The following is a 13,785-nucleotide window of genomic DNA, read 5'->3' on the forward strand; positions in this document are numbered from 1 at the left end:
ACTTTCTAATTAACTTTTGTATTTCTTCTTGATCCATGGATTATTTAGGAGTGTTTAGAGTACAAATGCTTCAGAGTTTTCTATACATCTGTTAGTGATTTCTCATTTAACTCCGTTGTGGTTACAAAACTATGCACTGCGTGTGTGAATCCTTTTAAATGTACTGAAACTTGGATGTTCTACAATATGGTCTGTTTTGGGAAATATTCTGTATGCACTTGGAAAGAACGTATATTCTGCTGTGTTGAGTGCAATGTTCTGTAAATGTCAGTTATCTCAAGTTGGTTGACAGTGTTATTTAGGTGTTCCATATCCTTTCTGATATTTCTATTTGCTCTATTAGTTATGAGCAACTGGTTGAAATTTGTGACTATATGAGTAAATTTGTCGTATGTACTTTTTAAGTTCCATTAGTTTTCCTTCATTTATTTTGAAGCTCTGTTAGTAGCCGTGTAAACACTTAGGACTGTTAGGTTCTCCTGGTGAACTGACTCTCTTATCACTGTGAAAAGACCCTTTTTATCCCTGATGGTGTCCTTTACTCTGACGTCTACTTTGTGTGATATTGCATGGGTGTTCCTGGTTCATTTTGATTGCTGTTAGCAGAGCGTAGTTTTTCACTTTAACTTATCTGTGTTTTTATTTTTAATGCATATTTCTTATAGACAGCATTTGGTTTGGTATGGGTCTTTCATTTTAATTCTATATAACGATCTTTTCCTTTGACTGGTACATTTATCCTGTTTTAATTTACTGTAGTTACTGATATCACAGTATTATTGGTTATAAATCCACTGTCTTGCTATTGTTTTTTGTTTGTTTCATCTATTCTTTTTTCTCCTTTTTTGTTTTTGTTTTTTCCCTTTCTTCTCTTGGATTAATTTAGAATTTTTTGTGATTTTGTCTTATCTCCTTTGTTGCTTTATTATCTGTGGATTTGTATTGTAGTTTTTTTTGTGGTTGCTTTAGAGTTTATAGTATACATTTTATCGTATCAGTCTACCTTCAAGTCATGTTATATCTCTTTTTTGTATTACATAAGAACCTTAGAACAGTATACAGATTTTCAATTTTACCCCTCAGGGTCTTTGTACTATTATTAGCATAAATTTTACTTGTACATATATTACAGTCCCCACAGTACTTTTTAAAAATTATTTTTCATAGAAATAGCAAATTATCTTTAAAATATTTTAATAATATAAAAGTATTATATATTCCCCTTCATCTTTACTGTTCCCATTGCCTCTCATTCTTTTGTGAAGATCCAAGTCTGGTAGAGTTTTCTTCCTACCTTAAGGACTTACAATTTTTATTTTCAGCAGTCATGCATTTTCAAAGAATTTAATTGGAGAAAAATGATCTTTTATATTTTCACAATCATATACCATTTCTGTTGCTCTTCCGTCATTCCCAAAGTTCCAAGTTTTCCTCTGCTGTTATTTCTCTTCAAGTTGAAGAACTTCCTTTAGCACTAGTTTTACATGGAGCAGGTCTGCTGATGAGAGATTCACTTAGTTTTTCTTCATCTGTCAAGGTCTTTATTTTACTTTCATTCCTGAAAGATATTTTTGCTGTCTGTAAAATTCTGGTTGACACTCCTTTCTTTCACTATCCTCCACTCTCTTTTGATCTCCATAGTTTCTGATGTGAAATCCACAGTATTTTAAATTGTTGTTCATATAATGCTTCATTTCCTACCCCCTTGGGTGCTTTCAAGATTTTTCCTTTGAGACTTTCAGCATTTTGATTGTAATGTGTCATGGCTTGATTGTCTTTGATTTTTATCCTCTTTGTCACTTGCTAAATCTCTTGACTCTGTAAATTTATGCCTTTTGCCAAGTTGGGTACTTTCAGTCAATATTTCCTCAAGTATGTATATTTTTTCTGCACTGCTCTCTTTCCCCTCTCTTTCAGAAACTCTATTGACAAAAATATTTAAGCTTTTGATATTATAATATTTTAAAAAAGCTTTGCTTATTTTTTCCTTCAGATTGAATTATTTCTATTAATCTATTTTCAAGTTCACTGAATCTTTCATCTGTCAATTCCGTTTTGTTATTGGATCTATCCTGTGATTAAAACAATTTTTTTTCAGTTCTAAAATTTCTACTTAAAGCGTATATATATAATTTTGATTTCTCTGTTGAGATCATCTATCCATTCATTTCAAGGGTGTTAATTTTTATCTCACTGAGTAGTATTATTTAATAGCTGTTTAAATGTATCTGATCATTCATACATCTGTATCATTTCAGGGTTGGCATCTATGGTTTCTCTTTTCTCATGAGTACTGTTTACATTTTCCTAGTTCTTTATATGGCAAGTAATTTCAGAATATATCCTGCACATTTTGAATGTTATGTTGTAAGCTCCTTGGTCCTGTTAAAATCTTGCGGAGAACAGTGATTTGTTTGTCTTAACAGGCAGCCAGACCTATTATATTCAGCTTGCAAGTTCCTTCCCTTCTTCTGTGGGTGGTGGGTCCATTTTCAGTTCCATATTCAAATCCTTTACTATGCTGAGCCACTAAAGGGTTAGTTTCACACTTGGGCAGCTGTTATATGGTACGCCACGTCTCAAAGCTTTAGCTGGGCTTCTTTGGTTGTGTTCCACACGTGTGCACCTTAGGGAGTATCCTGGGGTGCATGTCATTTCACACACAGAATTAGAGGATTCACTTCTCAGCTCTCTCTCCTCCTTGGAATTTTGGCCACACTGCCTGGCTCCCTGAGCTTCCTTCCCTGGTTCTTCTGCCCAGAGAGACGGGTTCTCTCAGGCTGTTTGCCTTCTGCGTTGTCACACTGTGTCCGTAACCATGATCCCTTTCAAGGCAAATTGGCCAGAGAAAATAGAGGAAAAATAGAACATGGATTTACTTCCCCCTTATTCTTTTTACAATAAAGGCCCCTTTTCACAGTTCTTCTATTCAGATGAGCTTCTGGTTTTTAAGTATTTGTGCCGCACTGCCGGACCTGTTGGGGTTGGCATCAGGGCAGGGCTGGGAGAGCAGGGAGATATTTTTAAAAATTTCCCCAATACTCTCTGGCTCACAAGGGCCCGTTTTCTTGGTCCTCTGGCCAGAATGATGGATTTATTTCAGAATTTTTGCTGTCCATGTCTTCTATGTAATTTCTTAATTCAATCTGTCTGTGGGTCAACATCAGGAGCTAAAGGACAAAACAAAAAACAAAAATCCCCAAACCCCAAAAATGAAAACAAACAAACAAAAAACAAACAAAAATACCAAACTAGAACCTTACCTGCCATGCTGGTCTTTCTTCAAATTTTGACTTCCCTCTTCAACCTACCAGCTATTATTTACTTTTCAGAGTCTTCAGCTAGTTGCTTCTTGAATTTGTCCAGAGTTTTTAGTTGTAATTTGTGGAAGAGAGTGAGAGACCATAGTGAGTTTACCCCATTTGGGGTTAAGATTTTTCATTTAAAAAACTTAGTCATTTTTCTCTGCCGTGTGTTTTGAAATTTTCAATTGCTATGTCTTCTGGTTCAGTAATGTTTTCTTTGGCAGTGTCTCATCCGGTGTTAATCCCATCGAACGTATCTTCTTCTGAAACAGTGTGTATTTCATCTCTTCAGATTCAGTGAGGGCCTCACACATCCTCCAGGTCTCTGCTTACCGTGGTCAGTCTTTCCTCTACCTTCTTAAACATGTGCTGTGCATAGTTACAATGAGTATTGTAATGCCCTGCTCTGTCATGTGTCACTTCTGGGTCTCGCTGGGTTTAGACACCAGAAACTGAGTGCTGTGGCCTCCTTCCATGGACAGAGCTAGGAAATATTTATGTTGCTAAGAAAGAAATATTGTTTATGTTCAATTGTCCAATTCAAATTTTAGCATTACAGGATTTCTCTTTAGCTTCTTTGTTTTTGATCTCTTTTATACTGAAAAATTTGATTTCTAGCTGCCTTAACACAGTTTTGGGGGGTGTATTGACACTAGCAACATAGTGACTGAAAACAGCTTAAGATTTCTCATAGTTCTTTTTGTCCACAAAGTATATTCAATTAGGATTTACCATCAAATTAACTGGTTTTCTATATATAATATATATTCAGCTGAGGATCTACCTTAAACTACTGTGCTTTAATGTCTCTTAAAATAAATCCTATTTGTGTGGTTAAGCTCTAGCTCAATACATGGTTAGTTTCGTTTACTTAATTTTGGTTTCACATTTTAGAGTCTGCTTTTTAAGTTGATTTTGTTGTGTAACTTTATAAAATATATACATGGTTCTGGAGAAGCAATTGGGAACTACAGCCCATAGGCCCAGTCTGGCCTGTGGCCTGTTTTTGTGTGGTCTTTGAATTAAGAATAGTTTTCACACACACACACACACACACACACACACACACACACACACACACAACACACACACATACAAACACACAAACACACAAAGAATGGTTTTCACATTTTCGAATGGCTGTAAAAACACAAACACATACACACACAGAAGTGTGCAGCAGTAACTAAATGTGGCCCCCAAACCCTAAAACATTTACCGTCTGGCCCTTTATAGAAATTCTCTAAATTCTGCCTGCAGCCCCTTCTTCCCCACTCTGTCTTCTTCCCTCTAGAAGCAGTCTTACTGATTTATTTGCTTATTTAGTTTCTGATTTATCTTTCTGCTGTTTTTAGTGGAAGCAAATATAAACCTCTTGCATTTATTTTACACCCTTTTTCTCTCCCACCTTGCTTTTTCACTGAGCAGTGCATCCTGGAAGCCAGCCCTCAGCAGGCAGGGAGAGGGGCCCCACTCTTTCTTACAGCAGCTCACACAGCATTACAGAATGTGGATAGACTGACATTTATTTAACTGATCTCCTTGTACGTTTGGGTTCTTTCTGCTTTTTTAATTTGACAAGTAGTGCTGCATTCTATGGCCTTGAGTTTATGTCTTTCTGGGGTTTGCCACTGTAATTCTGGGACTGGTTCCTACGAGTGGGTTGCTGGGTTATGCACATCGCTTAGTAACAAGGCATATGCTGTTTTGCTTGATGTTGCCTGAGTTCTCTCCGTAGGGACTGTGCCATTTTGTGTTTCTGTCAGCAGTGGGTAGAGGAACTAATGCCCCACAGCCACCTAACGGAGTGTGTTGTCAAACTTCTGGATTTTCTGATTTGATAAGTAAGAAAAGATATCTCCATGGGATTTAAAATTTCACTTCTTATAAGCAGGATCGAAGGACTGATTACATTTCCTTTTATATGAACTCTGTTCAGTTCTCCTGCCCGATTTTCTGTAGAGCTATTGGTCTTTTCCACCAATTTTTAGAAAGTGTCTGTGTAATTAGGGATAATGACCTTTGCCTCAAATATAAGTTGCAAATATCTCTCCCATTTGTCTTTTTTTTTTTACTTTGCTTAATTATTTACTTGTTTTTTATGCCTTGCAGTCATGTTATGACGATGATGGTGGTGGTGGTGATGGTGGTTTTCACGCAGTCAGGTGGACCCGTCGGTGCTGCGCTGGCCTTGGAGGGAGGCAGGGACGTTGCCCCCAGTTCCAGGCTGTGAAAAATTCAGTCACACTCTCTTCTCATGTTTGTATAGTTCCTTTTTTTAAAACATAAATTTCTGGTTTTAAAAAAAATGTGTCCACAGAGCACTTCTGGTGTACACTAGCCTGTGTGATTGGCTACGTTTACTTGTGTGACTTTAAACCATAGAAAGGGGCCCTTTATTCACGCCTCCAGTTTGCCTTTATGTGTAGACTCCTCACATCTTAGAGTTTAAAGAGACCAATACGTTTATTTTCAAGGAGAAGGAATTGAAATTTGAGGAATAGGGACTGACCCAAGGACTCACAGCCCCGTCCTGGGGACCCCAGCTCTGGCTGGCCTGGGAACAGGTTTGTGAGCAACTGCGGCGTGTCGGCCACCTGGCCAGGCCTGTCAGCGTTCTTCCAGCCGGGTGTAGAGGCAGGAGGCTTGCTTGTCGTCCAGTCCAGGCCCCTTTTGGTGATGACTCAAAACCGGAGCTGGGAAGTCCGGTGCCAGTCCCGGGCCTCCCCAGGCACACCATGAGTCAGCAGCAGGCCTGGATACAGCCTTGCCTGCATCTCGACCCTACGCACCTCACAAGAGGCAGAGACCCGAGTTTGGGAAAGCTGAGCTTTCAGATAAGTCCAAAGCGGCCCAGAGTTACCAGGATTGTCTGGTGGGCCAAGCAGACCAGACTTGAAGGATGTTCGTTGATTTTCATCACACCTGAATGTTTTGTGGTCTCATCTACCACTTTTCCCAAAGCCATAGATTTTGGCCAAGTATCTGCTTCCCCTACAGAGGCCCTGGTTGCCAGAAAAGTCTGAGTGAGGCTCTCTTCTGGATCCAGCTAGTTAAGCCCGTGGAGCACCGTCCCACACCCCTGGGATGTGACGCACCAGCTGTCGGTGTAATTAAGGTTGCCGTAAAACCCACCAGCTAGACACACAAATGGCCCCTCTGCTCTTTCCTGGGGCAGGAGCAGTTGTGAAGGCAAATAAATCATGTTCGGCGGCGATCACTTCAAAGGTCAGCCTTCCACTTACAACAGTGTTATTGGCAGGGATCGCCCATAACATGGCTTGTTTCCTGGCCATTCGATTTTATGATGCCCTAATGAATTGGGCCATTTCCATCCATTCTCAGAAAGTGTGTGGAACAACGCTTTTCGTTCTCCTGGAAAAGTCTGTCCTGGGAGGCAGGTGTGTTGGTGGGCGCGCAGGTTGTTCTGCTGTGGACACACCGAGGCCCACGGGCACTTTGCTTCCCGGGGCCTGCGCGCCGCCCCCGGGGGAGGCTTCCTCCCACTGCCGTCAGTTTCACAGAAACCCCCGCTCGCAGCCGGGGCTTAGCAGGCCATCCTCTTCCTCCGTCCTTTCCCGGTCAGCGTGTTTCCCGAGCCCCTGTGCGGATCAAGGTGCCACTACTGGAGAGGGGCTGTGGTGCCATGGGTCTCACGGTCCTGCCCACCAGCAGCCAGGCTCTGTGGGCTGGTGAGGCTCTGGGGGCTGTGTCTCTGCCACCCAGGAGGAGAGGCTCAGTGCGCAGGCCATGGCCAGGGACACGAGTTGGGCCAGATTTACTTCTCTCTCGGCACGTGCTGCCCCGGCCATCCTTAATTCCTCGCTCCTCACTGGCACTGGGGTGACAATGAGGACTTCAGGAAAGGGGGAAGGAAAGGGTTCAGGCCCCATGTGACCTCAGCCAGTGGAGGCTCGAGGAAGCTCATGGGGTGGGTGGTTTAAGCGAGGGGAGACTGGAGTGGCGCCGGGCATGGGAGAGGCAAGTGGGTCTGGAGCCACGACGATAGGCCTTGCTCCCTCTCCTCCGTTCTCCTCTGCCCATAGATTCCAGACCCTACCCTGGGGCAGCACTATCCCTGGGAGTTGGAAGGTGCGCTCCTCAGAGCAGATGCTGGGACAGCGGTGGTGTGCCACGTCCCCTCCCGGGCCCTAGATGCTGCCTGAGATCCAGACTGGGCGGGACTGGGAGGCACAGAGCATCTGTCAGCAGCCCAGCTGCTGTGCCCCTCCTGGCTGGGGTACAGAACTTTCCCTTAGCCCACATCCTGTGAGACTCAGGCCACCTGGAGGGGCACAGCAGGCCTGTGGGACCCTGGTGCATGGAGGGGAGGAGGTGGGGAGGAAGGCTGGTGGCCCCACACTGCCTGGGGTGCAGCTACTCGGACTGGCCAGTGTTCAGAGGCCTGCAGGGCTGCCTTCTCTTTTCTGCCCCTGGACCACTCCCCAGGCGCCAGGGGGCCTACCCTAAAATCGCCCGAGCTGGGGGCCACTTCTGAAGAGGCTCAGAGAAGGCAACCACTTGTTGCCTTCTCTCTCCCAGGAAGTTGCCTCAACATTTACTGAGGCAGGACTTGGCCAGCCGGAGGTGGGGATGTGGGCCGGGAAGCAGCTGGGGTGGGGAGAGGCTCCACCACACCCTGGGCGTTTGACCTGGAGTAAATCCGTGTATCTCTCTGAGCCTCAGTGTTCCTCATCTGGAGAATGGGTCTCAAAACACCACACCCCCTCCAGTCTAAATTGGATTTACGGATTGCTGCATTTAATGTGAATTTGACTTATGTATGTTTGAAAGAGGATGATAGAAAATCTAACTGCAACATTTGAAAGATTGTTAACTCCATTTAAAAAAAATGTGTCAAGACTCATTTCACAGGCAGTGGCCAAGGAACAGGAGAGCTGTGTTTATGCTGTGGCCACATGGTGGCGCCCTGGGAGCTGGTAAATAGGCCGCCAGGCCCGGCAGGCGCCCCAGGCACTGTGCCTGGCCTGTTGCTCAAGACTGCAAGTCAAAGTCATGTCGCCCATGAGTTTGTTACGTGGAGGTGCTTGTTAGTCCTGGTACTGGGACCCATGGCCTGCCCCTGCCCAAACCAGTTGTTGTGGAATGGAAGGTTAACATGATAAAACGCTCTGAGGAAAGCAGAAGAAGGGCTGATACTTAATTGAGTTAATTTAGAGACAAGAGGCTATGGAATGTTGGCAGCAATGCTAAGAAATAGTGTCTCTGATGCTAACTTACACACAGTGGTTCTGGCTGCAAGGTCTCCAGGAACGCCTGCTCCCTGAGGTACAGTTACTGCTCTAGGGACAGTAGGCTGAGGCCTTGAAAGCCGTGAATTACGTGATCTCTTCAGAAGCAAGGCCTTGGCACAAAGTATGGCCTTGGTACTGATGGATGTCACTGGTGCCCTTAGGTGCTCTTGGCTAGGTGTGGGCCCTTCCCTAAGTTTGCTTTCATCAGGCACCTGCTCCTCTCTAGGGGGCCAGTCTGATGGGGGAGGTCTTCATGCCTCTCTGGGCTCACGTGCCAATGGACGTGGGGAGGGCTGGGATGGGGAGGACGCCATGGGGAGAGGCCAGGCTGTGGGAGGTATCATGGAACAGATTCTGAGGGAGACAGGTGGGGCGGGAGGCCCCTGAGGTCTCCCTACAGCAGCCCCCAAGCCCAGTGTTCCCCAGCAGCGCCCTCCGGGTGCTGGGTGGCTCTCCCCGGCCCTCTCCGTGGGCGCCTGCCCTGTACTCCTGGCTCCCCGGCATGACGGGTGCCCACTCTTGCAGGTGGTGAGAAGCTACAAGGCAACCATCCAGCAGACCTTGGACATCCTCTTTCTCCGGGAGGGCTCTGAGTTCCTGAGCAGCACAGATGCTTCGAGCCGGGACTCTGCCGACCGCACCATTATTGCCTGGGATTTCCGGAGCTCTGCCAAAATCTCCAACCAGATTTTCCACGTGAGAGACCCTCTTTGGCATTACTTTTAGTTTCTGACCCAGGATGCATCTGTGTCGTCCTAGGCCATCTGGGGTCCCAGGCACTTCATGTGGAGATGGTTCAGCAGGAGACAGATTGGCTGCCTGAAATCTGTGGTGGGGCAGGCAAGGTGCAGGTCCAGGCCTGCCCAGAGAACCTGCCACAGGCTCCCAGGGTGGAGTGACTCCCTGTCCTCTCACTGGTCCTCTGCCCAGCACAGACACACCACAGGGTAAGGGTGTGCAGGGGCAGCCCCATCCAGATCCACAGGGACATGGCTGCACAACCTGAGACACCCCTACCTCCCTCCACCACCCCAGCCAGCCCACGGGTTTCCACCTTGCCCTTGCTTAGTGGCTTTGGCAGGGGCTGTGACTTAGGAGTTGAAGTAGGGACCCTGAAGTTAGACCATCTGCATCAAAGGCCTGGATTTACCACTGACAAGGTGGAGGCCCTGGGCCCGTTATTTAGTTTTTTTGATTCTCATTTTCCTCTTAGAGAATTGAGGATGAGAATATTGCTTGTGTCATAGAGTGGTTTTGAGAATTAAAAGGGGTAGATGCTTATAAAGGGTCTAGCACAGTACCAGGCAAGAGAGTTCTCCATTAATGCATTACCTGTCTTCACCATCACTGCCACATCATCGCCACCATCATTATCACATCACGTCTGTTACTACCACTGTCACCACCACCATCACCACCACCACCATCAGCATCACCATATCCATCACCACCACCACTGTCATCACCACCACCATCGTCCTCATCACCACCACCACCACCACCATCGCCATTATCATCATCACCATGTCCATTACCACCATCGTCCTCATCACCACCACCACCACCATCGCCATCATCATCACCATGTCCATCACCACCACCGTCGTCCTCATCACCACCATCGCTGTCACCATCAGTAGCCCAGCATCACCATCATCACCACCACTGTTTCCTTCACCACCAGCATCACTGTTACCACCCATCATCGTCTTTTAAGATTTCAAATAAGCTATGGCTAATCTCTTCGGTGCTGTCACTCTGAATTTAAAACTATATATCATGTGTATATATACACTGTCTCCCTCTCCCTACTTTTCCTTTGTTCTTAGAGGATTCTAAGTGACCCTGAGCACACCTGCCTCTGGACCTTCACTTCAGGGTTCTAGTGCAACCCATTGGCAAGGACAGGTCCTGGGAGAGGGCTGGAGGGGCATGTCTGACCCTCTAGGCATCCTGCCTCCAACGGCCCTGTGGAGACTAAGGGAAGCAAGTGAGGTAGTTGAAAGTGTTGTGTGCTGAGCTGTCAGCCCACCTTCCGTGCAGGCGCGCAGGGCGCTGCCCGGTAGCATCACGTAGAGATCACGATCAGGGCCCCGTGTGCCTCTGACAGCACACTGGGCTGCAGCCGCTCCCCGCTTTACTCTCCAAGTGTGGGCTCGTTTAGGGACTGTGGCTCAAAGACATACCACGGACATGGAAGAACAGCTGCAGTGGAGAAGGGAGTTTTTAGGGGTGTTTCTGTGTCATGCAGGAGCCCACTAAGCAGTGAGGTTTCCCCTCTTGCTTGGAACACCTGGTTCATGTGTTTATGTCCTCACTTGGCCTGTCACCTCCTCCCTTACTGTGCCTTCTGGCTGTGTGGGGCCTGGGCTGGGCCGGGGCTGTCCCGACGGCTCACTGTGGAGGTGGGGAGATGGGTTTGTGGATTCGTTTTCTGTCCTCCCCATCTCAAGCTCCTTAACTTAATTACACCCCAACAGACGTGGTGGCTTAAAGCAGCAGACGTGTATTTCACAGTTCTAGGGGCCAGAAGTTTGTAAAAAGTATCACGGGAGGAAATTGAGGTATTGGCAGGGCGTGCTCCCCTGGAGCCTTGAGGAGAGAATCTGTCCCTTGCTTCATCCAGCTTCTGGTGGCTCCTGGTGACCCTTGGCTTGTGGCTGCCTCACTCTGGTCTTCAGGCCAGCATCTTCAGAGCTCTCTCTGCTCTGTCTTCATGCTGCCTTCTCTTTGTGTCTGCTCTCCCTCCGCCTCCCTCTTAGAAAGACATGTGTGATTGCATTTAGGGCAAGAATACAGGATAACTTCCCATGTCAATCTCCTTAACTTAATTACATCTGCAAAGATCTCCCTGCCCCCCTTTTTTTTTTGGACGTTTAAGGTGACATTCACAGGTCCCAGGAATTAGGACGTGGATGTATTTGGGGGTGCATTTTTCAGTCCACCCCAAGGGCCATGGGCCAAGGAGTGCAGGTGGCCCCCAGATGCTGGGAAGGATGAGGAAGAAGAGGCCCCCCCGGAGACTCCAGAAGGAACATAGCCCTGGTGCCATCTTGACTTTAGCCCAGGGAGACCGTTTCAGACTTCCGACCTCTAGAACTGTGAGCTATAAATGTGTGTTGTTTTAAGCCACGAAATGTGTGGCATTTTGTTACAGCAGCAACAGGAAACTCACCCAGAGCCCTGCGCCCAGGTCTGGAGGAGGGCACAAGGCCCCATGAGCAGTGTGCTGGGTGGCGCGTCTGTCTGAGGCTGGGGCCCGATTGGGAGCTCCCCCCCCCCTTTACGGCCCCGCTGTTTCTCAGGAGAGGTACACCTGCCCCAGCCTCACCCTGCACCCGAGGGAGCCGGTGTTCCTGGCCCAGACCAATGGCAACTACCTGGCCCTCTTCTCCTCCGTGTGGCCCTACCGGATGAGCAGAAGGCGGCGCTATGAAGGACACAAGGTACCCGTCCCAGTCCCCCAGGGGAAAGCTGGGCACTGGCTCCAGGGCCTCCCACCGACAATGCTAGTGATGGACTTGAGGCCTCAGAGGACGTGGCACTTCTGTCCGGGCAGATCATGGTTTCTGTTACCCAGGTGACCCCATGCCGTGTGGTGTGGTATCCACTCAAGGCCCTGGGCCACATCTGGCCCTTCCCTAGGCCCCAGCTGCTGGGCAGGGAAGGTTTCCTCGATTTGCCGGCTCAGGGACAGGTCGGGTGGGGTGGGGAGACGGACGGAAGGGGAGTAGAGGGTGTTTCTGTACCTGCCCCCTTTCCCTACTGAGGGCACCCCCAACCCCAGGTGGAGCGGGTGGGGACCCGGTGACTGTCGGTGAGGTCAGACACCATCAGCTGTGCTAGAGCTGTTCTGTCTGGGTTCCACTAAACTGGCCTGGAGGACGCCGGGACCCCAGCCTCACGCAGGAGCTCAGACATGGGTGTGAAGCCCAGCGCTGCTCCCGGCTGACCCCGGGCTCCAGCCCGCTCCTCTGTAGAGTGGCTGTCACAGCCCTCACCCCACCGGCAGGCCTCGAAGAGCAGGTGAGGCCGCGTGCCGCTGTGTGGGGTGTCCTGCTCACCCTGTGTCACCCTCTGCAGGTGGAAGGCTATTCAGTGGGCTGCGAGTGCTCCCCCGATGGTGACCTGCTGGTGACGGGCAGCGCTGACGGCCGGGTCCTGATGTACAGCTTCCGCACGGCCAGCCGTGCCCGCACGCTGCACGGGCACTCGCAGGCCTGTGTCGGCGCCACCTTCCACCCCCTGCTGCCCTCTGTCCTCGCCACCTGCTCCTGGGAGGGAGACATTAAGATCTGGCACTGAGCCTCCTGGCATGGAACTTTCCAGATTCTGGCTGGCCAGGCCCCCGGCTCCCCTTTGTCTTCGGGGTGGGTGGGTGTGTGTGATGAGGAAGCAGAGGTTGGCTTCAGGCTCAGACTTGGGCGGAAGCTGCCTCCCCCACCCTGTGACCTCCATTTCTTCATCTGTAAAATGGGGGCAAAAATCTGTCTGTCTCAGGGTTGTGAGGACTTCATTAGTGAAAGCACCTGGCAGGTCGCTGGTGATAATAAACATGGGTGTTTTGCTATCTCTTAGGTTGTTTCAGCGACAAATCGGTATTGGCAGCTTCCTCTCACCTCCCCACTCGCAGGCCTACTGGAGCTCTGAGTCCAAGAAGGTGGTGGGAGCTTGAGATGGGTTAGTCCCCGGGGGAGGACACTCTGGGAGGCTCTGGGTCTTAGGTCTGCCCTTGGGAGCTTGTGCCGGAGCACAGCCGGCCCAGGCCTGGCCCCTCTCTCCCCTCTGACAGAGCACAGCCAGTTGTGTCCCTGGGTTTTTGCCCAAGCCCCAGGGCCCTCTGGGCTCCTCTTTGCCCACTGCCTGTCAGGTGTGCATGTTGCCCATCTTGTGTGTCTTCCCCAGGTGAAGGAGTGATGTGGAGAAGCAAATGGCCCCTGAGGAGCCTTGAGGAGTTGGGCTGGGAACTCCTTGGGGCTCCTCAGGGATCTGGGCAGGAGACAGACCCAGCTGCCCAGGATGTGGCCAGGCTGATGAGCCCTAAACCCCACTAGGACCATAACTGAGATGCCACCTCAAAAGCCCAAAGAACCACCAATATGTGGGAGTGGGGACCGCAGGTGCCACAGCTCAGGACAGGAGCATCTCTGCAGCCTTGGGAGGCTTCCTGAAGGAGGCAGACCAAGAGCCTGTGAGGAGGGCATCCCCGGCAGGGGGAAAGTGAG

General features: G+C 48.7%; 1 protein-coding gene across 5 annotated transcripts in view; it reads left to right on the top strand.

Moving 5' to 3' along the window:
* Nucleotides 1-13,135, top strand: part of WDR25 (WD repeat domain 25) — a 131,594-nt gene extending 118,459 nt beyond the window's left edge. For 4 of the 5 annotated variants that reach the window (XM_006184146.3, XM_032482647.1, XM_014558811.2 and 1 more), the window contains exons 5-7: nt 9,086-9,256; nt 11,866-12,006; nt 12,644-12,865. In XM_006184146.3, the coding sequence (XP_006184208.1) occupies nt 9,086-9,256; nt 11,866-12,006; nt 12,644-12,865 (534 nt within the window). Of the gene's footprint in view, nt 1-9,085; nt 9,257-11,865; nt 12,007-12,643 lie in introns of all 5 variants that reach the window. The other variant, XM_032482646.1, reaches the window with a different exon arrangement.
* The last annotated feature ends 650 nt before the right edge of the window (nt 13,136-13,785 follow it).

The sequence above is a fragment of the Camelus ferus genome, chromosome 6 (assembly GCF_009834535.1).
Source record: "Camelus ferus isolate YT-003-E chromosome 6, BCGSAC_Cfer_1.0, whole genome shotgun sequence".
Taxonomy (NCBI): Eukaryota; Metazoa; Chordata; class Mammalia; order Artiodactyla; family Camelidae; genus Camelus; species Camelus ferus.